Genomic DNA, 24457 nt, shown 5'->3' on the forward strand with positions numbered 1-24457 from the left:
GTATTTTTATTTATACTTTCCACTCTAAATAACTATCAATTTAGGCCGAAAAACAGAAAAAATAGTTAAAATTCGAATGTCGCGGGTGTGGGGGGGGCCTAGGGGGGGCGGTCCGCAGCACCTTGACGGGAATCTGGTCCGTAGCGCAGCCCGGAGCGGACGCCATTTATCGCCTTTTATCCCGGCCATCCCAGCGCGGCGGACCCCTGCACACCCCTGCCACAACCCCCGGGCCCCGCGCTCCCCCTGGTAAGTATGTCCGCCCCGGGGGCCCACTGGGGAGGCGGATAACTGTGGGCAAAGAAGTGATGGCGGGGTGAAAATCCCGTCACAGGCATCATGGCTCCCCCTGCGTGTGTGTGTGTGTTTTCTTCCTCCCCTTCGGCGCCTGCCTCTCCCCCGGGGTGGCGACAAGGGCGCCGGGGGAGGAGGTTTGAGGTCGCTCCCCAGGCCCGCCGTCAGTATTCTCCCCCGTGGGCTTTAAATGTCTTGTATTATGTCCCCCCTGTGAGTGCGTGCGTGTGTGTGTTCCTGCTCCCCCAGGCCTCATTTCCTCCCCCGGGGTGGCGAGGAGGGCACCGGGGCGGAGGCAGGGCCTGGGGGTTTAAGTTTGCTCCCCTGTGGAACCGAAACCGCCAAGTATTACGTGTTAGTTGTGTGTGCGTGCGTGCGTGTGTTGCCAGGCAGGCAGGCGGGGCGGCGGCCTGGGGTGTGTGTGTGTGTGTGGAGGGCCGCGGCCCCGCACCCTGCTGTGTGCCCGTGGCCGCCACAGGCACGCAGGGTGCTGAACACCAGCACCCCCGCCCGTGTACCCCGGACACGGCCCGCAGTGCGGCCCACTGCAGGGGTGCATGGGGCGAGGGGGCTCAGCCCCCTGCTAAGAGGCTCGTGTATGTTCCCCTGCCTTGTAGTAACTCACAGGGTGATCAAGGGGGCAGCGCCCCTGTCATGAACACTCCTGCGTGGATGACATCCAGGCAGAGTGGTGGGCCGTGGCCCTGGCTCCATGGCCCTGGCTCCAGGGCCTGGGTGATGGACACTTGGCTGTGGTGGTCAGGTGTGTTCACCTGGTGAGGTGTGGTGTTGTCACGCCCCATGAACACATTTTCTCTTTCTGTTGTCCCACACGTCCTCTGCGTGTATCAAAACACACGAGAAATTAACCAAGACCCGGAGAGGGTATTCCCCGGCTGCCTGGGGTTGAACCCGCGACCAGCGTGACGGGAGAGCCACTCCCTACCGAGTCAGCCAAAGAGGTGCCCCCTGGCTGAATGGGCTATGGGAGGCTCCATCAGGCCTGGTCGCTGCACCACACACTGTTGTGTTTTGGTTCCCGTCCCTCACACACGCTGCATCAAGATTTGGTTCAGGTGTTGACAGTGTTCCAGCATCACCACCCTGGCAAGCCGTTCCAGCTGTTGATGACTGTTTGAAAAGCGTATTCCCGAGTGTTGGTTCTTGATCTTGTCTTGGATATCTTTGTGTTTCCTGTGGTTACATCCTCCATGCCATTTACCCGGGGTGAGCTGCAGGGCGCCGTGGGCTGCTCCACTGCCCACAGCTACACAGGTTCACACACACAGACGCACTTCATGGCTATTTCCAAACCTTCCATTTCTCCACATGGTTTGTTGTGTTTTTTGCAAGGTTTGAGGCTGCCAAGTAAAACAGAGACATTGAAGGACACATGAATATCACATTTACCAAAATCTAACCATGAACTTTACCTAACTTCCCCTCCCTCCCAGATTCCTGATCCACACACACGCTCCACGCTCCACACACCACCACCACCACCATGGCAGCTGAGCAGGAGATGCCCACCTTCAAGCTGGTGCTGGTTGGCGACGGAGGCACTGGAAAGACCACCTTCGTCAAGCGCCATTTGACGGGAGAGTTTGAGAAGAAGTACGTGGCCACGCTGGGAGTGGAGGTGCACCCCCTGGTCTTCCACACCAACCGCGGACCCATCAAGTGAGTGCCAGGTGGAGGGAGGGGGGGGGGGGGGTTAAGGGAGAGAAAAAAGGGGGAGGTGGAGGAAGATGAAGTGGAAGAGAGTGGAGGTGAAATGAGAGAGAGAGAGAGAGAGAGAGAGAGAGAGTTTTGATGCAAATGTCTTTAATGTCAAGTGCATTCTCTCTCTCTCTCTCTCTCTCTCTCTCTAATTGACCTTTTAAAGTATTATTGTTAAGAACACTAATGATAGAGAGAGAGAGAGAGAGAGAGAGAGAGAGAGAGAGAGACAGACAGAAACAAAGAAAGAAAGAAAGAGATAGAGAGAGAGAGAGAGAGAGAGAGAGAGAGAGAGAGAGAGAGAGAGAGAGAGAGAGAGAGAGAGAGAGAGAGAGAGAGACACACACACACTAGGTCAAACATCCCTTTTATAACAACACCAAAACATTAAAAATATCCCCCTCAGACAACCCCCTAACCCCCCTCCCCATTGCCCTACCACCCCCTACCGCCCCCACCCATAACCTCAGACACCCCTTAACACCCCGCCCTTTGCAGGTTCAACGTCTGGGACACGGCGGGACAGGAAAAGCTCGGAGGGCTGCGCGATGGGTACTACATCCAAGCCCACTGCGCAATCATCATGTTTGACGTCACATCGCGCGTCACGTACAAGAACGTTCCCAACTGGCATCGTGATCTTGTGAGGTGAGCGAGGGAGAGAGGGAGAGAGGAGGAGGAGGAGGAGGAGAGGAAGAAGGGAAGGGAAGGGAAGGGAAGGATGGATAGGTACAGGAAGGGAGTGTTTTTTGGTACACTGGGAGAGGAAGGAAAGGAAAGGGAGGGTAAGGGAGGGAGAGAAGGGAGAAATATTTAGTCTATGTTAAGGAGGAAGGGAGGGAGAGAAGGGAGAAGGGAGCTTATGAGGACTTGAGAAAAGGAATTACTAGTTTGTGTAGAAAGGGAGGAAGAGAAGGGAGAAATATTTAGTCTGTGTTAAGGAGGAAGGGAGGGGGAGAAGGAAGGGAGGGAGGGAAGGATAGGGTTTGTGAGATTGCTAGGGAGGGAAGGGAGGGAGGGAGAAGGAAGGAAGGGAGGGAGGAAAAGACAAAGAGTTAGTTTTTCTTGCAATTTCCCTTATTTTTCCCTCCTCTCCCTTCCTCCTCCATCTTCCTCTTTCTCTCCCATCCTCCTCTTCTATAGCTTCCTCCACCCCATCTTCCTCTCCCTCTCTTCCTCCTCCTCCTTCCATTCCTGTTCCACTATCAACACCACTTGCTCCATTTTCGTTCCTCCCTGTCCTCACCCCATCGTCATCTACCAGGGCGTGCTTCCTCCTCCATCTTCCTCTTTCTCTATTCCACTTTCAACTCCACCACGCGCTCCGTTTTCTCCCCCCCTCGTCCTCACCCCTTCCGTCATCTTCCAGGGTGTGCGAGAACATCCCCATCGTCCTCTGCGGCAACAAGGTCGATGTGAAGGATCGTAAGGTCAAGGCCAAGTCCATCATCTTCCACCGCAAGAAGAACCTCCAGGTGAGACCCTTAGATTAGTGCCCTTGGTGACGACGCTGGGTGGAGACTGATGTAGATAGGTAGATGAGTGGTTGTGATTTCTGTGATCCGATTTTTTGATTTTCTGTTATTTTTTATTTTATTTTCTCTCTCCTTCCTTTCCTCTTCCTTTTAACTTTTCTCTCCCTTCCTTCTCCTCCTCCTCCTCCTCCTCCTCCTTCCTCTTAACTTCTCTCCCTTCTCTTTCTTTTCCTTCCTTCCGTCCTTCTCTCCTTCCTTCCTTCTCTCCCTCTTCCTTTTAACTTTTTTCTCTCCCTTCTTTTCTCTTCCTTCCTTCCTTCCTTCTCTCCCTCTTCGTCTTAACTTTTTTCTCTCCCTTCTTTTCTCTTCCTCCTCCTCCTCCTCCTTCCTCTTAACTTCTCTCCCTTCTCTTTCTCTTCCTTCCTTCCTTCTCTTCTTATTCCAATCCTCCTCCTCCTCCTCCCTTCTTAGGACATCACTGCACGACTAGACTTCAAAATCAGTTAGTTAGTCCAGTAATTTAAGAGATATTTCAATTATTTTTTGTGTGTTTTGAATTTATACACCGTCAAACACACACACACACACACACACACACACACACGACCAGCGCCATCTCTGTCTCTGTCTCCCTGATGTCTCCTGCAGTCTCCAAATGTTCTTACACATCAACCCCCATTACACTCTTCCGATAAAACGCACTTGTCGACTTGTATATACCATTCTTTTGCCGGGCCTTACACTAGCTTGTGGTACCCTCTACGCTTGGCTCTGGGGTCTGGGTGAAGGGGAACGCATGTGGGTGTTAAACTAGCATTTATTTTGATATGGTGTGTTTATATCCCTGAACACTTTTGCATGTATTTCTAAACCCCTTCCTCCCCCTGGTTGCTGTGTGTGTGTGTGTGTGTGTGTGTGTGTGTGTGTGTGTGTGTGTGTGTGTGTGTGTGTTTCCAAGGCTTAACACATGGCTGACTAACTAATGTGAAGAAGGGAAGATGGGAGGAGGAGGAGGAGGAGGAGGAGGAGGAGGAGGAGGAGGTTAAGGAAGAAGGATTAGAACTGGAGGAGGAGGAAGAAGAAGAAGGGATAGTTTAGAGAGGAAGAGAGGAAGAGGAGGAGGAGGTTAAGGAAGAAGGATTATAACTGGAGGAGGAGGAGGAGGAAGAGGAAGGGATAGTTTAGAGAGGAGGAGAGGAAGAGGAGGAGGAGGTTAAGGAAGAAGGATTAGAACTGGAGGAGGAGGAGGAAGAGGAAGGGATAGTTAAGAGAGGAAGAGGAGGAGGTGGTTAAGGAAGAAGGATTATAACTGGAGGAGGAGGAGGAAGAGGAAGGGACAGCTTAGAGAGGAAGAGGAGGAGGAGGTTAAGGAAGAAGGATTAGAACTGGAGGAGGAGGAGGAAGAGGAAGGGATAGTTTAGAGAGAAAGAGAGGAAGAGGAGGAGGAGGTTAAGGAAGAAGGATTAGAACTAGAGGAGGAGGAGGAAGAGGAAGGGATAGTTTAGAGAGGAAGAGGAGAAGGAGGTTAAGGAAGAAGGATTAGAACTGAAGGAGGAGGAGGAGGAGGAATAGTTAAGGAGGAGAGAGAAGAGCTAGACAAGGAAGAAGAAGGAGGAGGAGGAGGAGGAGGAGATGTGAAGGAAGAGGAGGAGGAGGAGGAGAAGAGAGTATTGTGTGTGTGTGTGTGTGTGTGTATGTATGTATGTTTTTTGCATGTGTGTGTGTGTGTGTGTGTGTGTGTTTTTTGCATGTGTGTGTGTGTGTGTGTATGTTTTTTGCATGTGTGTGTGTGTGTGTGTGTGTGTGTGTTTTTTGCATGTGTGTGTGTGTGTGTGTGTATGTTTTTTGCATGTGTGTGTGTGTGTGTGTGTGTGTTTTTTGCATGTGTGTGTGTGTGTGTATGTTTTTTGCATGTGTGTGTGTGTGAGTATGTGTGTGTTTTTTGCATGTGTGTGTGTGTGTGTGTATGTTTTTTGAATGTGTGTGTGTGTTTTTTGAATGTGTGTGTGTGTGTGTGTGTGTATGTTTTTTGCATGTGTGTGTGTGTGTGTGTGTATGTGTATATATGTGTGTGTGTGTGTGTGTGTGTGTGTATTTCCAAGGCTTTACAGTGATGGCTGACTAACTGCTTGACTATTTCTGCACTGAATGGCTTGGTAACACTGTCTGACTGAGTGCTTGACTATTTCTGCACTCTGAATGGCTTGGCAACACTGTCTGACTGAGTACTTGACTATCTCTGCACTCTGAATGGCTTGGCAACACTGTCTGACTGAGTACTTGACTATCTCTGCACTCTGAATGGCTTGGCAACACTGTCTGACTGAGTGCTTGACTATCTCTGCACTCTGAATGGCTTGGTAACACTGCTGTAAAATTACCCTCAAGCCCTGGACACTGCCACATACCACCATCAGCGCATGCCCAAGGGTGCCCAGGGTAATGTTAGTGTTTGCTCGCTGGCATCTTGGGCACTGCTATGTTGGTGTGGGTAATATTTGGTTAATTGGTGGCCGTGGGTAGTGAGATCTGTTTGGGTTTTAAGTCTCCTTACCGGTAGTGCTGATCGCTCGCTGTGAGGTCCAGTCGCGTTCAAGATTCCTGCGTTTGAGTGTTCCAGCGCTATTTCTCGCAACACAGCATTGCCTATTCAGTGGGTTTTACATGAAATTTGGTGGAGAATCACGTCAGCCCAGCGCGGAAAATCTTATGGGTGTTGTTGACGAATATAGCGACATTTATGCATAGCTTCACCTATCACCTGACTGATGTTTTGACCAAGTAGTTGTACAGTTTGGAGCTGCCAGTACTTCCCTGCCAGCACCCCATCATCAAGAGATCTACAGTAGTTCCCTTACGGCTGACTCGCGCTCGTATAAATGTACATCTTCACACGCAACACCCCCTGAACGTGCCTGTATGTTCCCAGGATAGGCTTACATTACCGAATCTTATAGAGCTTGACCTCCTCTTTCCAATGGTGTTTTTGGTTTGTAGCTGTGATGAATAGTTTTTGAGATACAGAGGCTAAAAGAGCGAGCACTAACGTCACTTGCTGCGAGCGCCAATCACTCGCAGCAAAAAACACCCCTGAACGTGCCTGTATGTTCCCAGGAAAGGCTTACATTACCGAATCTTATAGAGCTTGACCTCCTCTTTCCAATGGTGTTTTTGAATTGTAGCTGTGATGAAGAGTTTTTGAGATACAGAACTTGCTGGTTGTACTAAAAGCTTACTGCGAGCGCCAATCACACTCGCAGCAAAAAACACCCCTGAACGTGCCTGTATGTTCCCAGGAAAGGCTTACATTACCAAATCCTATAGATCTTGACCTCCTCTTTCCAATGGTGTTTTTGGTTTATAGCTGTGATGAAGAGTTTTTGAGATACAGAACTTGCTGGTTGTACTAAAAGCTTATCATGCGCCAATCACACTCGCAGCAAAAAACACCCCTGAACGTGCCTGTATGTTCCCAGGAAAGGCTTACATTACCAAATCCTATAGATCTTGACCTCCTCTTTCCAATGGTGTTTTTGGTTTATAGCTGTGATGAAGAGTTTTTGAGATACAGAACTTGCTGGTTGTACTAAAAGCTTACTGCGAGCGCCAATCACACTCGCAGCAAAAAACACCCCTGAACGTGCCTGTATGTTCCCAGGAAAGGCTTACATTACCAAATCCTATAGATCTTGACCTCCTCTTTCCAATGGTGTTTTTGGTTTATAGCTGTGATGAAGAGTTTTTGAGATACAGAACTTGCTGGTTGTACTAAAAGCTTACTGCGAGCGCCAATCACACTCGCAGCAAAAAACACCCCTGAACGTGCCTGTATGTTCCCAGGAAAGGCTTACATTACCGAATCCTATAGAGCTTGACCTCCTCTTTCCAATGGTGTTTTTGAATTGTAGCTGTGATGAAGAGTTTTTAAGATACAGAACTTGCTGGTTGTACTAAAAGCTTACTGCGAGCGCCAATCACACTCGCAGCAAAAAACACCCCTGAACGTGCCTGTATGTTCCCAGGATAGGCTTACATTACCAAATCCTATAGAGCTTGACCTCCTCTTTCCAATGGTGTTTTTGAATTGTAGCTGTGATGAAGAGTTTTTGAGATACAGAACTTGCTGGTTGTACTAAAAGCTTACTGCGAGCGCCAATCACTCACAGCAAAAAACACCCCTGAACGTGCCTGTATGTTCCCAGGAAAGGCTTACACTACCGAATCCTATAGAGCTTGACCTCCTCTTTCCAATGGTGTTTTTGGTTTGTAGCTGTGATGAAGAGTTTTTGAGATACAGAGGCTAAAAGAGCGAGCACTAACGTCACTTGCTGCGAGCGCCAATCACACTCACAGCAAAAAACACCCCTAAACGAGCCTGTATGTTCGCAGGAAAGGCTTACATTACCGAACCCTATAGAGCTTGACCTCCTCTTTCCAATGGTGTTTTTGGTTTGTAGCTGTGATGAAGAGTTTTTGAGATACAGAGGCTAAAAGAGTGAGCACTAACGTCACTTGCTGCGAGCGCCAATCACACTCACAGCAAAAAACACCCCTGAACGCGCCTGTATGTTCGCAGGAAAGGCTTACATTACCGAATCCTATAGAGCTTGACCTCCTCTTTCCAATGGTGTTTTTGGTTTATAGCTGTGATGAATAGTTTTTGAGATACAGAGGTTAAGAGAGATCCCCTTCCCTGGCTGGGGTGGCCGAGCGCGCCTGAGGGATAGTCTTGTTGTGAGCGCTTAGCAAGGAAAGGGTTAAGAAGTAATGTTGAGAAATATATCGGACTTTATAGCTTATCTTGTATGGTGATTCATTGTTATTTGAATTTATGGATTAATTGCGCTCTCTCTCTCTCTCTCTCTCTCTCTCCTGCTCTCTCTCCCTGTTTGTGTGTGTGTTCATGTGTTCGTTTAAAGTGTGTGTGCGTGTGTGCGTGAGGAGAATCGGTTCGAGATATCGGGAATCAGTTTAATCATTTATTTACTTATTTTATTTATTTATTTCTTTCTGATAGAGTTGTGTGCATGTTTAAGCATTTTCCTCTGGTTCTTCCTCTTGCTTTATCTCATTATCTGCCTTATCTGCTTTGTCTCATCTGTACCACCACCACCACCACCACCACACCCACTACCACCATGCCTACCACTCCTATATTTGGTTCGTTGGTGGGCAGCATTGTGTACCAGCGTCCTGCAGCCCCATGGTGTGTCCAGTTTGGTGTGTGGTGCATGCCAACCACACACAGGACATGGCGGTCAGTGTCGGCAACATCCACCACCAACAACCATGTCAATCACGATCAGTTTTTAGCAAGAATTCTTAGTACCGTCCCAAACATCGGGATATCTCTCGTCCCGTATCTGATCTTGCTTTCGGCCTCCTCTCTTGTTTCTTTTTTAGGAGGAGCGAGCAGCAGGCTTTTTTTATTATTGTTTTCTTTTTTTGTGTGCCCTTGAGCTGCCTCCTTTGTTGTTAAAAATTAAAAATAAATGCTAGTTTTGTTGATATAAAGCCTGAAAATTTAATGGTTGTCAGACACCACCAAGACTGTTTAACAATTACAATCAGCGATCTTGTCAATTAGCAATACATCTGTTTGTGACTACCAAAGACTTGTAACTCAAAATCAACAATACTTGGCAAATTTCCTGGTTGTCAGACACCACCAAGACTGTTTAAATTACAATCTGCGATCTTGTCAATTAACAATACATCTGTTTGTGACTACCAAAGACTTGTAACTCAAAATCAACAATACTTGGCAAATTTAATGGTTGTCAGACACCACCAAGGCTGTTTAAATTACAATCAGCGATCTTGTCAATCAACAATACATCTGTTTGTGACTACCAAAGACTTGTAACTCAAAATCAACAATACTTGGCGGTGTTTGTTAGCGTTGGTGCGTGTCCTGTGTATGGCAGCAGAGTGACCGCACACCATTTAACCCACTATACAACTGGTGTTACTGCTGACCTAACCTGACCACCCCTACCAGGACCAACCCTAGGCCAATACGAGCGATGAAACTGCATTGGGCCCTGTGCTTCTAAGGTCCCCATGCTTAAAAAAAGGGTCTTAAGTGAGAAAGGCCAGCAGAGACTTTGCGGGTGATAAGTCCCGGAAGACAATACTTTAAAATTCCGAAACACAACAAAGGTTAAAACAGCACTGAGTCTTTTAATTTCACGGATGGAGGCGGAAAAAATTCACTATGATCCAGAACATTGTTAGGAATCTTTGTTTTAATTTCGTAACTCTTAAATCATTTGCATTAATATTTGGGTCCGTGCGTGAAGTATATATAACTATAATATTGTTTTAATTTGGGGTTCGTTGGGCTTGACGCCACCCTGCTACAACCACCATCAACAGCAACCTAATTTAACCTAACCACCACACATACCATTACTACAACCATGCAACAACCAACCCCAACCACCTCAACCAACCACCACTCCCTCCACAGTACTAGACATCTTCTCAACCTAACCTAACCAAACTTAACCACAACCACACAACAACCAGCCACAACCACCTCAACCAACCACCACTCCCTCCACAGTACTGCGACATCTTCTCAACCTAACCTAACCAAACTTAACTACAACCAGTCACCAACTTAACTTAACCTAACCTAACTTAACTACAACCAGTCACCATCAACCTAACTTAACCAAACTTAACCACAACCAGTCACCAACTTAACTTAACCTAACCAAACTTAACCACAGGCACTACCACCATTAACCTAACTTAACCTAACCAAACTTAACTACAACCAGTCACCAACTTAACCTAACCTAACCAAACTTAACTACAGGCACTACCACCATTAACCTAACTTAACCTAACCAAACTTAACTACAACCAGTCACCAACTTAACCTAACCAAACTTAACTACAACCACTACCACCATCAACCTAACCATGCCACCAACCTAACTTAACCTAACCTAACTGTACAACCAACCTAACTTAACCTAACCTAACCATACCACAAACCTAACTTAACCTAACCATACCACCAACCTAACTTAACCTAACCTAACCATACCACAAACCTAACTTAACCTAACCTAACTGTACAACCAACCTAACTTAACCTAACCTAACCATACCACAAACCTAACTTAACCTAACCTAACTGTACAACCAACCTAACTTAACCTAACCTAACCATACCACCAACCTAACTTAACCTAACCTAACCATACCACAAACCTAACTTAACCTAACCTAACTGTACAACCAACCTAACTTAACCTAACCTAACCATACCACAAACCTAACTTAACCTAACCTAACTGTACAACCAACCTAACTTAACCTAACCTAACCATACCACCAACCTAACTTAACCTAACCTAACCTAACCATACCACAAACCTAACTTAACCTAACCTAACCATACCACCAACCTAACTTAACCTAACCTAACCATACCACAAACCTAACTTAACCTAACCTAACTGTACAACCAACCTAACTTAACCTAACCTAACCATGCAACCAACCTAACTTAACCTAACCTAACCATGCAACCAACCTAACTTAACCTAACCTAACTGTACAACCAACCTAACTTAACCTAACCTAACCATGCAACCAACCTAACTTAACCTAACCTAACCTAACCATACCACCAACCTAACTTAACCTAACCTAACCATGCAACCAACCTAACTTAACCTAACCTAACTGTACAACCAACCTAACTTAACCTAACCTAACCATACCACCAACCTAACTTAACCTAACCTAACCATGCAACCAACCTAACTTAACCTAACCTAACCTAACCATACAACCAACCTAACTTAACCTAACCTAACTGTACAACCAACCTAACTTAACCTAACCTAACCTAACCATACAACCAACCTAACTTAACCTAACCTAACTGTACAACCAACCTAACTTAACCTAACCTAACCTAACCATACAACCAACCTAACTTAACCTAACCTAACCTAACCACACCACCAACCTAACTTAACCTAACCTAACCATACCACCAACCTAACTTAACCTAACCTAACCATACCACCAACCTAACTTAACCTAACCTAACCTAACCACCAACCTAACTTAACCTAACCATACCACACCACCAACCTAACTTAACCTAACCTAACCACACCACCAACCTAACTTAACCTAACCTAACCATACCACCAACCTAACTTAACCTAACCTAACCATACCACCAACCTAACTTAACCTAACCTAACCATACCACCAACCCAACTTAACCTAACCTAACCATACCACCAACCTAACTTAACCTAACCTAACCATACCACCAACCCAACTTAACCTAACCTAACCACACCACCAACCCAACTTAACCTAACCTAACCATACCACCAACCCAACTTAACCTAACCTAACCATACCACCAACCTAACCACAACCACAACCACACCACAACAACCAACCACCTCAACCACAACCACCTCAACCAACAACCACCCCCTCTCCACCACAGTACTACGACATCTCAGCCAAGAGCAACTACAACTTCGAGAAACCATTCCTGTGGTTGGCGCGGAAACTCATCGGTGACCCCAACCTGGAGTTTGTCGCCATGCCCGCGCTGCTGCCCCCAGAGGTACAGATGGACCCCCAATGGCAGCAACAGATTGAGAATGACCTCCAGGAAGCCTCGCAAACAGCCCTGCCCGAGGATGATGAAGACCTTTGAAGAGGAGGTCGATGAAGAAGGAGAAGGAGGAGGAGGAGAGGAGGAAGAGGAAGGGATAGTTCAGTAAGGAAAAGGAGGAGGAGGAGGAGGAGGAGGTTGAAAGTAGATTAAAGGAAGGAAGAAGAGGAGGAAGAGGAAGGGATAGTTCAGTAAGGAAGAGAGGAATAGGAGGAGGAGGAGGTTGAAAGTAGATTAAAGGAAGGAAGAAGAGGAGGAAGAGGAAGGGATAGTTCAGTAAGGAAGAGGAGGAGGAGGAGGAGGAGGTTGAAACTACATTAAAGGAAGGAAGAAGAGGAGGAAGAGGAAGGGATAGTTCAGTAAGGAAGAGGAGGAGGAGGTTGAAACTAGATTAAAAGGAGGAAGATAGGAGGAGGAGGAAGAAGAAGGATAAGAACTGGAGGAGGAAGAGGAGGAGGAGGGATAGTTAAGGAAGAAGAAGAGGAGGAGGAGGAGGAAAGAGAAGAGGAAGGCAAGGAAGAAGAAGGAATGGAATGGAAGGAAGAGGAGGAGGAGGAGGAGGAGAGAGAAAGGAGGGAACGGAGAGAAAAAGAGCGAGAGAGAGAGAGAGAGAGAGAGAGAGAGAGAGAAAAAACCCAAGCTTGTCTACTTGTAAAAAAAAAAATTTAGACCCTAAGAAAAATAATTGAAAAAAACAACAAAAACATTTAATTCCTAGGCACTGTTTGTACGTGTGTGTGTGCGTATGTATGTATGTACGTGTGTGTGTGCGTATGTATGTATGTACGTGTGTGTGTATGTGCGCATGTGTGTACGTTATTGATTAAGATGGAAATAAAGATTGAAGGAAAAAAATTAAGGGAGTTTAAATGGATAGGCCTACTTAGAGAGAGAGAGAGAGAGAGAGAGAGAGAGGAACAAATATACGAACACACATTACCTTGGTCTTCCTCCTCCTCCTCCTCTTCCTCCTCCTCTTAAACCAACTATCTTCCTCTTCCTCCTCCTCTTAAACCAACTATCTTCCTCCTCCTCTTAAACCAACCATCTTCCTCTTCTTCCTCCTCCTCTTAACTATCCTCTTCCTCCTCTTCCTCCTCCTCTTAAACCAACTATCCTCCTCCTCCTCCTCTTGACCCAACCATCCTCCTCCTCTCAAAACAACCATTCTCTTCCTCCTCCTCCTCCTCCTCCTCTTGACCCAACCATCCTCCTCCTCTTAAAACAACCATTCTCCTCCTCCTCCTCCTCCTCCTCCTCCTCCTCCTCACCTTGACAAGTTAATGGACAGGATATTACCAGCAACTACTATTACTACTACTACTACTACTACTATTACTACTATTATTATTATTATTATTATCATTATTATTATTGTTATTATTAATCTACATTCACAAACACACCACTAGTATATAATGTATTTTCCAAACACACACACACACACACACACACACACACACACACACACACACACATAGTTGTTTTTGTCCTTGTTTTTTTTATCTTCATTCCTGTTTGGTCAGTCTTGCAAGTTGGTAAATATATTCCGTTTTTTGTAATAAAGAAATAAATAAATGAGAAATTGAATGTGTGTTTGTGTGTTTGATTTTGGGGGGGTCCTGTGTGTGTGTGTGTGTGTGTGTGTGTATGAAAATATGTATATGTGTATGTATGAAAGAGTATGTATGTGTGTGTGTGTGTGTGTGTGATATTCTTAAGAGTATATGTGTGTGTGTGTTTGAGTGTGTGTGTGCTGTCTTTTGAGAGAGATTGTGTGTGTATGTATGTATGTGTGTGTGTGTGTGTGTGTGAGAAAGAATGTATGTATGTATATATATGTGTGTGTGTGTGTGTGTATGTAACCTCCCCATTCCCCATCCCTTCCTTATCTCGTTCATAAATCATTTATTAAACAACAAAACAAGCCTTCATATAACATCAGTATCACCTCCTGAATGCCCACAACTCCAAGCCTTGTCAAACGTGTTTCTTTACGGTTTTTCAGGGTCACACTACCACTACCAGGGTCACAAACTACTGGAAATGCCCTCAACTCACGAAAGCCTTGTCAAATATGTTTCTTTAGGTTCACGGTAGAGGAAGGGTCACAAACCCCTGGAAATGCCCACGACTCCCAAGCCTTGAAAGTGTTTCTTTCCAGGTCACAAAACTACACCTGGAAATGCCCACAACCCCCAGGAAAGCCTTATGATATGCGGGTGTTAAAAGATATCGCTGGAGGGACCTTCACGTCAAACCAGAGATGGCTGACGTGTATAAACCCCCATTGATTGATGTCTCCTGTTATCTCCGCGGCTCTCCTTATCATCTCTTGTCACGTCACATCGGTATTGTTAAGTTCTGTCACCGCCTCACCGCGTCATGACAGTCTGCAGTGGGCTGTAAGTGGTGAGTCGATTAAGCTTTCAACACGGAGACTCGACGCGTGAATGGCATACCTAAAGAAAGACACATTTGACAAGGCTTTCGGGGGAGTTGTGGGCATTTCCAGGGGTAGTTTTGTGACCCTGGTGGTAGTGTGACCCTTCCTCTGTACCATGAACCTAAAGAAACACACATTTGACAAGGCTTTCCTAAGTACTGTAGGCATTTCCAGGTGTAGTTTTGTGACTCTGGTGGTAGTGTGACCCTTCCTCTGTACCGTGAACCTAAAGAAACACGTATTTGACAAGGCTTTCGTGGGAGTTGTGGGCATTTCCAGGGGTAGTTTTATGACCCTGGTGGTAGTGTGACCCTTCCTCTGTACCGTGAACCTAAAGAAACACACATTTGACAAGGCTTTCCTAAGTACTGTAGGCATTTCCAGGTGTAGTTTTGTGACCCTGGTGGTAGTGTGACCCTTCCTCTGTACCGTGAACCTAAAGAAACACATATTTGACAAGGCTGTGGAGTTGTAGGCATTTCCAGAGTTAGTTTTATGACCCTGGTGGTAGTGTGACCCTTCCTCTGTACCATGAACCTAAAGAAACACATATTTGACAAGGCTTTCGTGGGGGTTGTGGGCATTTCCAGGGGTAGTTTTATGACCCTGGTGGTAGTGTGACCCTTCCTCTGCACCATGAACCTAAAGAAACACATATTTGACAAGGCTTTCGTGGGAGTTGTGGGCATTTCCAGGGGTAGTTTTATGTCCCTGGTGGTAGTGTGACCCTTCCTCTGTACCGTGAACCTAAAGAAACACGTATTTGACAAGGCTTTCGTGGGAGTTGTGGGCATTTTCAGGGGTAGTTTTATGACCCTGGTGGTAGTGTGACCCTTCCTCTGCACCGTGAACCTAAAGAAACACATATTTGACAAGGCTTTCAGGGGAGTTGTGGGCATTTCCAGGGGTAGTTTTATGACCCTAGTGGTAGTATGACCCTTCCTCTGTACCGCGAACCTTAAGAAACACATATTTGACAAGGCTTTCGTGGGAGTTGTGTGCATTTCCAGGGGTAGTTTTATGACCCTGGTGGTAGTGTGACCCTTCCTCTGCACCGTGAACCTAAAGAAACACGTATTTGACAAGGCTTTCGTGGGAGTTGTGGGCATTTCCAGGGGTAGTTTTATGACCCTGGTGGTAGTGTGACCCTTCCTCTGCACCGTGAACCTAAAGAAACACATATTTGACAAGGCTTTCAGGGGAGTTGTGGGCATTTCCAGGGGTAGTTTTATGACCCTAGTGGTAGTATGACCCTTCCTCTGTATCGTGAACCTAAAGAAACACATATTTGACAAGGCTTTCGTGGGAGTTGTGGGCATTTCCAGGGGTAGTTTTATGACCCTGGAGATAGTGTGACCCTTCCTCTGCACCGTGAACCTAAAGAAACACGTATTTGACAAGGCTTTCGTGGGAGTTGTGGGCATTTCCAGGGGTAGTTTTATGACCCTGGTGGTAGTGTGACCCTTCCTCTGCACCATGAACCTAAAGAAACACACATTTGACAAGGCTTTCGTGGGAGTTGTGGGCATTTCCAGGGGTAGTTTTATGACCCTGGTGGTAGTGTTAAGTTTCAAGCGTTGACATGCACGGCAGATGACCAGGTGCGTCTGAGGGGGTACACATACACACACACACACACACACACACACACACTTACTACAGTACGTGAAGATCTTTGTTGATTCACTTATTTCAATACTTTTGTTTATATGCCTGACGTGTATTGATTGTATAAGCGTGTGTGTGTGTGTGTGTGTGTGTGTGTGTGTGTGTGTGTGTGTTAAGGCCGCCCTGTTGTTTTAAAGAGCAGTGGTACTTAAAATTGGGGGCTCATATCCTCCCCATGTGCCTGGTGATAGCTGTTCCCCTGTGGCCCCTGGGGGAAAGAGAGAGAGAATATTGATAAAGAGAGAGAGAAAGAAAGAGAAAAATGGCTTATTGGATTTTCTCTTCTTTTTCTTCTTCTTCTCCTTCTTCTTCCTCTCCTCCTCGTACCTCCCCCCCCCCCTCTCCCGTGTGTGTGTGTGTGTGTGTGTGTGTGTGTGTGTTTGATTTGCGGCCACCACATTGTTTTAAAGGGCAGTGGTTCTTAAACTGGGGAGCGCATATCCCTGGGGGCATGAACCAGTCTTTCCCATATCATGCCTCCTCCTCCTCCTCCTCTTCCTCTTTTTCTTCCTTTTTCTTCTCCTTCCTCCTCATATCCCTTTCAATATGTCCTCTCTCTCTCTCTCTCTCTCTCTCTCTCTCTACTCTTTTATCAACCTTATTTTCATCTTTCCTCCCTTTCCTCCTCCTCCTCCTCCTCCTCCTTCCCCAGGGGCCCTCAGGTACACCCTCATCCCCCAGCCACGAAGGGAGGTTGAACAGCTGCCGGGAATCGAACCCAGGCTCACGGATTCTAAGGTAGGCACGCTGACCACTCCACCACGGACCCGCATATAAGAAATCACTTTTTGTTTCCTTGATTTCACTTGTATTTTGATTGAAACGTGTTGTTGCGTAGCGGGAGAGGAGCGGCGCCCCCCCTGACCCCCCCTCCCACCCATCGCAACCCTCCCCTGACCCCTCTCACCCATCGCGACCGCCCCCCCTGACCCCTCCCGCCCATCGCGACCCTCCCCTGACTCCTCCCACCCATCGCGACATCCCCCCGACCCCTCCCCCCCATCGCGACCGCTCCCCCCTCGACCCCTTCCACCCATCGCGACAGCCCCTCTGACCCTCCCACCCATCGCGACTGCTCCCTGACCTCTCCCACCCATCGCGACCGCCACCCCTCGACCCTTCCACCCATCGCAACCCCCTGACCCTCCCCGCTATCGCGACCGCCCCCACTCCCCGCCCTGTACTGTGCGCGTGTGTGTGTGTGTGTGTGTGTGAGTGTGACTTGCGCAGTGAAGAAGAGGAGGAGGAGGAGGAGGAGGAAGAATCAGATAGTGCCTCGCCTTCTCTCTCTCTCCTCAGTCCGTCACCACCACCACCACCATCACCACCATCATCACCACCACCATACGCACACACGCACGCACGCACACCGCACGCACACACCACGTGACTTGAGGTGAAATTTTGAGAGATACGAAAGGGAAGTGAAGGAAAATGGAGATAAAACATGGACGTAGAGAGAGATAAGAAGAGATAAGGAAGAGGAGGTGAGGAAGAGGAAGAGGAAGAGGAGGAGGAGAAGGTGTATTGAAAAGCTGGTGTTTGCATGTCTTTTGTTTAATTGTTTTTTTTGTTGTTGTTTTCACGTGTTTTGAAAAGTAAAACACAAAAAAAACAAAGGTGATTTTTCAGTTTTTTAATTATTTTCTTCATATTTTTTAAAAGAGGAAAAGAAGAAAAGAAATTAGCAAATGTGTTTTTTTATAGGCCTAATTTTCCCTGATTTTCCGTATTTTAAAAAACGAGAAGAAAAAGAAGAAAAAAAATAGCAAATGTGTTTTTTATAGGCCTAATTTCCCCTGATTTTCCGTATTTTTAAAAACGAGAAGAAAAAGAAGAAAAAAAATAGCAAATGTGTTTATTATAGGCCTAATTTTCCCTGATTTTCCGTATTTTTAAAAACGCGAAGAAAAAGAAGAAAAAAAAATTGCAAAGGTGTTTTTTATAGGCCTAATTTTCCCTGATTTTCCGTATTTTTAAAAACGCGAAGAAAAAGAAGAAAAAAACCCAGCCAAGGAAGTGTTTTTTTCTTCATTATCGAACAAAAGGAAGACAAAGAGAGTTTTTTTTCATAAGATTTTGAGTTTTGTTTTTCACTTTTAAAAGAAAATAGAAGAAAAATTAACAACAACAGAGGTGGTGAAATAAGAAGAAAAAGAAGACAAATGAAGACAAAAGGGGAAATCATCACACGAAGACAATTTTTGAAAAGGTGACAAAAACAAACGTGAAAAGGAAGAAAACAACAACACCAGAGGAAGACAATTTTTGAACGGATAAGAAAACAACCAAAAAAAAGAAGAAAACAGTATCAGAGGAAGACAATTTTTGAACGGATAAGAAAACAAACAAAAAAAAGAAGAAAAAACACCAGAGGAAGACAATTTTTAAACGGATAAGAAAACAAACAAAAAAAAGAAGAAAACAGTATCAGAGGAAGACAATTTTTGAACGGATAAGAAAACAAACAAGAAAAAGGAGAAAACATCACCAGAGGAAGACAATTTTTGAACGGATAAGAAAACAAACAAAAAAAGAAGAAAACAACATAACCAGAGGAAGACAATTTTTGAACGGAAAAGAAAACAAACAAAAAAAGAAGAAAACAGCACCAGAGGAAGACAATTTTAGAAAGGATCAGAAAACAAGCAAAAAAAGAAGAAAACAACATAACCAGAGGAAGACAAATTTTGAACGGATAAGAAAACAAACAAGAAAAGGAAGAAAACAGCACCAGAGGAAGACAATTTTTGAACGGATAAGAAAACAAACAAAAAAAGAAGAAAAAACACCAGAGGAAGACAATTTTTAAACGGATAAGAAAACAAACAAAAAAAAGAAGAAAACAACAACACCAGAGGAAGACAAATTTTGAACGGATAAGAAAACAAACAAGAAAAAGGAGAAAACATCACCAGAGGAAGACAATTTTTGAACGGATAAGAAAACAAACAAGAAAAAGGAAGAAAACATCACCAGAGGAAGACAATTTTTGAACGGATAAGAAAACAAACAGGAAAGGAAGAAAACAACACCACCAAAGGAAGACAAGTTTTGAAAGGGTCAGAAAACAAACAAAAAAGGAAGAAAACAACACCAGAGGAAGACAATTTTAGAAAGGGTGACAAAAACAAACGTGAAAAGAAAGAAAACAACACCAGAGGAAGACAATTTTTGAACGGATAAGAAAACAAACAGGAAAGGAAGAAAACAACAGCACCAGAGGAAGACAATTTTAGAAAGGGTGACAAAAACAAACGTGAAAAGAAAGAAAACAACACCAGAGGAAGACAAATTTTGAACGGATAAGAAAACAAACAAAAAAAGAAGAAAAGAACATCACCAGAGGAAGACAATTTTAGAAAGGGTCAGAAAACAAGCAAAAAAAGAAGAAAACAACATCACCAAAGGAAGACAAGTTTTGAAAGGGTCAGAAAACAAAGAAAAAAAGAAGAAAAACACCAGAGGAAGACAATTTTAGAAAGGATCAGAAAACAAGAAAAAAGAAGAAAAAAAACACCAGCTGAAGACAATTTTTGAGTGCGTGGGAAATTAAGCGAAATAGGAAGACAACAGACGAAGACAGGTTTTTGAAATAAGACGTTTTAATCAATTTCTTTTTGTGTGTTTTAGGAAATATAAAAAAAAAACAAAGAAAAGAACAGAAAAGAGAGGAATTAAGAGAAATATTACAATGGTTCGAGGGTGCGAGCGAGCCGTGAAGACAACCCCCACCTCGCCCCCCGCCGCTACCCCCGCCTGCACGCCCCTCGCCCCCCCCAGACACGCCTCCGTCAGGTGAGACACGCCCCCTTACCCTTAACAAACCCATTATTTATGAAAGGCTACAATTAAACCCATATTTTTCACTCCCTTAAAATGTATGTTCTTCCTTTTATCTCTATTATTTTCTATATTAACCAATTATCCCATTTATTTCACCCCATTACGTCTGGGAACCCATTAACTTTAAGTACACTCAAAATTATCCCTATTTTGTTAAGCAATTGGGTATTATTTATTTACTAATGAAAGCGATCCCACTAACGAGAGAGAGAGAGAGAGAGAGAGAGAGAGAGAGAGAGAGAGAGAGAGAGAGGTGGATAGATAGAAATATAGAAAGATAGATAAATAGATAAATCTGTATCTATCTATCTATAAAAATATTTTGTATAAATCTCTCTCTCTCTCTCTCTCTCTAACCCGCCTTTTGCATACTCCTTACTGTCTTATTTTATTATTATCTCTCTCTCTCTCTCTCTCTCTCTCTCTCTCTCTCTCTCTCTCTCTCTCTATCTATCTATATATGAGTGCTCTTAGCGACATTGTTAGTATTACAAATTCAAAGTTTTGTGGCCTCGTGTATAGATGCGCATGGCCTCTGTGCGCATCTCCGTCGCCTTGGCAATGGACCGGGTGAACCCTTTCCCCCGGGGCCGCGTGACATCACAGGGCTTCCCAGCACACGGCTATCGACCAGCGGACCACAATCTATCTATCTATCTATCTATCTATCTATCTATCGCTACAAATGTTTACTTAATAATCTCTCTCTCTCTCTCTCTCTCTCTCTCTCTCTATCATGTCTATCTTTATCTATCTATCTATCTATCTATCCCTACATATATATATATATATATATATATATATATATATATATATATATTAATCTCTCTCTCTCCTCTATCTATCTATCTATCTGTCTATCTATTTATATATCTTCCTGTTCATCTATCTATCTCTATCTATCCATCAATCTTCAATTCGTGGGTAGGCACGCTATCCACTGTACCACGAAGACGCATCATTAAAATATCATCAATTTTGACTTAATTTATATGCTAGTAATTATCCCATTGACCCACGAGACATTTAATAAAGGAAATAATGGAAACGGGTATTCGACATGGCCGCTACGGGAGAAGGAGGAGGAGAAGGAGAGACTAACCTATTCCATCCATCATCACATTTTCCTGTTTTTCTCTCAAATTCCTCGCTTCTGAAATGTCAACGCGTGGCAGAATGACGCTTCAATCTCATGCACTCACGCTCACTCATCCCACGGGTCGCTGGTCACGCTGAATAACGAAGAAAATGAAGAAATAGTGAAAGAAATCCATCGCCTCGTAAGCCATCTTGGACACTGAGAGGGATTTTGAGATGGTAGCCGCCAGAACCCCTTTAAAATACCCCCATTAAAACCCATTACCGGCACTTTAAACCCATTCCCATTACGCACAAACACCAAACATCAGTAGAGGAACGAAACAAATCCACTTAAACATAAAAACAAGAGTTACTTAGGTTATATAATTAGGTAGTCGGTATAAAGGGGTTGCGTCTAGATGCTACTGGAATGACCCCGATAAAGTGACCCATTAAACCCATTTCCAGTATTTTAAACCCAATTTCCTTAAACCCAATTAACAAGAACAACAAAACCAACACAAATAATAAACCCAAAAATAAGATAGAGAGTTAGTTAAGCAAGAAAATAAGATAGTTTATATATAAGGGGTTGAGTTCTTGGATGCTGCTGGAAGACCCCGATATTGCAACCCCTTTAAACCGATTCCCGATATCTCGAACCGATTCTCCTCACGCACACACGAACACACGCTTTAAACGAACACACGAACACACACACAAACATTAGACAAAAAGGAGTTAGTGAATTATTGAAGAAAGTTGAGAGAGAGAGAGAGAGAGAGAGAGAGAGAGAGAGAGAGAGAGAGAGAGAGAGAGAGAGAGAGAGGATAATTTAACCTTGAAATGGACATGACAATGCACACACACACACACACACACACACACACATATTATTATTATTATTATTATTATTATTATTATTATTATTATTATTATTATTATTATTATTATTAGTAGTAGTAGTAGTAGTAGTAGTAGTAGTAGTAGTAGTAGTAGTAGTAGTAGTAATAGTAGTAGTAGTAGTAGTGGTAGTAGTAGTAGTGGTAGTAGTTGTTGTTGTTGTTGTTGAAATTTAATAATCTTGTTTGTCTTGAATTTATTAGTTTATTTGTTGTTTACTTAACGATAATTCTCTCTCTCTCTCTCTCTCTCTCTCTCTCTCTCTCTCTGAATCTTTCACTCACAGCAAATATTTAAAAGATGAATAACTTAACAAACAAGTGCGTGAGAGAGAGAGAGAGAGAGAGAGAGAGAGAGAGAGAGAGAGAGAGCGAGAGAGAGAGAAGTAACACCCACATAATTCCACCTCTCCACTCTCTTTAGGGACCTACTATATAATCGATTGGTGGTCACTGAACTCTCTCCTACTCTCTCTCTCTCTCTCTCTCTCTCTCTCAATCTATCTATCTATCTATCTATGTGAGTGGTTCCTAACTGTTCTATCTGTGACCCTAAATACAGTCTTGACCTGACCTCGTGACCCTAAATGCAGGAAAATCTATATATTTCCAGATATTTTTAAGAGTCTATATTTCCTCCTGCCTACGACTTGAACTCTCTCAGAACGGGGGTATCTAGGTATCTCCCGTCGCGAAGTTGACCTCTCTTGACCTCGCATGGTATTTTCTTTTGTTGGAGTAGAGGCTAGTGGGCTTTTAATGTTTGGTATGTCAATAGTTCGTCCTGCCTATGATTTGAGCTCTCTTTGAACGGGAGCATCAAGGTATCTCTCCACGCGAAGTTGACCTCTCTTGACCTCACATGTGATTTTCTTTTGTTGGAGTAGAGGCTAGTGGGCTTTTAATGTCTCGTATGTCAATAGTTCGTCCTGCCTATGACTTGAGCTCTCTTTGAACGGGAGCATCCAGGTATCTCCCCACGCGAAATTGACCTCGTATGACCTCGCATGGTATTTTCGTTTGCTGGAGTAGAGTCTAGTGGGCTTTTAATGTTTCGTATGTCAATAGTTCCCCCTGCCTATGACTTGAACTCTTTAGAACGGGGCTATCTAGGTATCTCCCGTCGCGAAGTTGACCTCTCTTGACCTCACATGCGATTTTCTCTTGTTTGAGTAGAGGCTAGTGGGCTTTTAATGTTTCGTATGTCAATAGTTCCTCCTGCCTACGACTTGAACTCTCTTAGAACGTGGCTATCCAGGTATCTCCCCACGCGAAATTGACCTCGTATGACCTCGCATGGTATTTTCTTTTGTTGGAGTAGAGGCTAGTGGGCTTTTAATGTCTCGTATGTCAATAGTTCGTCCTGCCTATGACTTGAGCTCTCTTTGAACGGGAGCATCAAGGTATCTCTCCACGCGAAGTTGACCTCTCTTGACCTCACATGCGATTTTCTTTTGTTGGAGTAGAGGCTAGTGGGCTTTTAATGTTTGGTATTTCAATAGTTCGTCCTGCCTATGACTTGAACTCTCTTTGAACGTGGCTATCCAGGTATCTCCCGTCGCGAAATTGACCTCGTATGACCTCGCATGGTATTTTCGTTTGTTGGAGTAGAGGCTAGTGGGCTTTTAATGTTTCGTATGTCAATAGTTCCTCCTGCCTACGACTTGAACTCTCTTTGAACGTGGCTATCCAGGTATCTCTCCACGCGAAATTGACCTCGTATGACCTCGCATGGTATTTTCGTTTGCTGGAGTAGAGGCTAGTGGGCTTTTAATGTTTGGTATGTCAATAGTTCCCCCTGCCTACGACTTGAACTCTCTTTGAACGTGGCTATCCAGGTATCTCCCGTCGCGAAATTGACCTTGTATGACCTCGCATGGTATTTTCTTTTGCTGGAGTAGAGGCTAGTGGGCTTTTAATGTTTCGTATGTCAATAGTTCCCCCTGCCTATGACTTGAACTCTTTAGAACGGGGCTATCCAGGTATCTCCCGTCGCGAAGTTGACCTCTCTTGACCTCACATGCGATTTTCTCTTGTTTGAGTAGAGGCTAGTGGGCTTTTAATGTTTCGTATGTCAATAGTTCCCCCTGCCTATGACTTGAACTCTTTAGAACGGGGCTATCCAGGTATCTCCCCACGCGAAATTGACCTTGTATGACCTCGCATGGTATTTTATTTTGCTGGAGTAGAGGCTAGTGGGCTTTTAATGTTTCGTATGTCAATAGTTCCTCCTGCCTATGACTTGAACTCTCTCAGAACGGGGGTATCCAGGTATCTCCCGTCGCGAAGTTGACCTCTCTTGACCTCACATGCGATTTTCTTTTGCTGGAGTAGAGGCTAGTGGGCTTTTAATGTTTGG

At 44.6% G+C, this 24457-nt stretch overlaps 2 protein-coding genes and 2 long non-coding RNA genes across 23 annotated transcripts in view; 2 read left to right on the forward strand and 2 right to left on the reverse strand.

The window, feature by feature from the left end:
* Positions 1-89: 89 nt before the first annotated feature.
* LOC126992726 (GTP-binding nuclear protein Ran) lies at positions 90-13750 on the forward strand. Of its 18 annotated transcripts, none has more exons than XR_007746936.1 (7): positions 90-249; positions 1749-1974; positions 2512-2661; positions 3383-3488; positions 11983-12234; positions 12321-12378; positions 12456-13750. XR_007746936.1 is itself a non-coding variant. In XM_050851536.1 (6 exons), exons 2-5 carry the CDS (start codon positions 1799-1801, stop codon positions 12196-12198), a joined length of 648 nt encoding a protein of 215 aa, XP_050707493.1. In that variant the 5' UTR covers positions 90-249; positions 1749-1798; the 3' UTR covers positions 12199-12234; positions 12321-13750. The 18 variants fall into 18 exon arrangements, 5 of the variants coding, with proteins under 5 accessions (XP_050707493.1, XP_050707492.1, XP_050707491.1 ...); XR_007746938.1 differs by having other exon boundaries at positions 12459-13750; XR_007746937.1 differs by having other exon boundaries at positions 12462-13750.
* Positions 8381-11897, reverse strand: LOC126992727 (uncharacterized). 3 transcript variants are annotated; one of them, XR_007746944.1, is made up of 4 exons: positions 11780-11897; positions 11684-11747; positions 10243-10415; positions 8381-10158 (listed from the first exon to the last, which is right to left on the reverse strand). It is a non-coding gene; the product is annotated as an uncharacterized LOC126992727 (long non-coding RNA). The 3 variants fall into 3 exon arrangements; XR_007746943.1 differs by lacking the exon at positions 11684-11747 and having other exon boundaries at positions 11748-11897; XR_007746942.1 differs by having other exon boundaries at positions 11684-11897.
* Positions 10428-11465, reverse strand: LOC126992728 (uncharacterized). Its single transcript, XR_007746945.1, has 6 exons — positions 11423-11465; positions 11285-11316; positions 11174-11247; positions 10780-10843; positions 10620-10683; positions 10428-10464 (listed from the first exon to the last, which is right to left on the reverse strand). It is a non-coding gene; the product is annotated as an uncharacterized LOC126992728 (long non-coding RNA).
* A 6171-nt stretch (positions 13751-19921) lies between the features above and the next one.
* Positions 19922-24457, forward strand: part of LOC126992730 (DIS3-like exonuclease 2) — a 62801-nt gene continuing 58265 nt past the window's right edge. The window contains exon 1 of the mRNA XM_050851547.1: positions 19922-20068. The gene's annotated coding sequence lies outside the window, so the exon portion shown is untranslated. The remainder of the gene's footprint in view (positions 20069-24457) is intronic.

This window comes from Eriocheir sinensis, unplaced genomic scaffold (assembly GCF_024679095.1).
Source record: "Eriocheir sinensis breed Jianghai 21 unplaced genomic scaffold, ASM2467909v1 Scaffold50, whole genome shotgun sequence".
Taxonomy (NCBI): domain Eukaryota; kingdom Metazoa; phylum Arthropoda; class Malacostraca; order Decapoda; family Varunidae; genus Eriocheir; species Eriocheir sinensis.

Coding starts and splice junctions, on each gene's coding strand:
- LOC126992726 (XM_050851533.1), top strand. CDS start 1,799: ATGGCAGCTGAGCAGGAGATGCCCACCTTCAAGCTGGTGCTGGTTGGC. Junction 1,975..2,511: donor ACCAACCGCGGACCCATCAA/GTGAGTGCCAGG, acceptor CGCCCTTTGCAG/GTTCAACGTCTGGGACACGG. Junction 2,662..3,382: donor TGGCATCGTGATCTTGTGAG/GTGAGCGAGGGA, acceptor GTCATCTTCCAG/GGTGTGCGAGAACATCCCCA.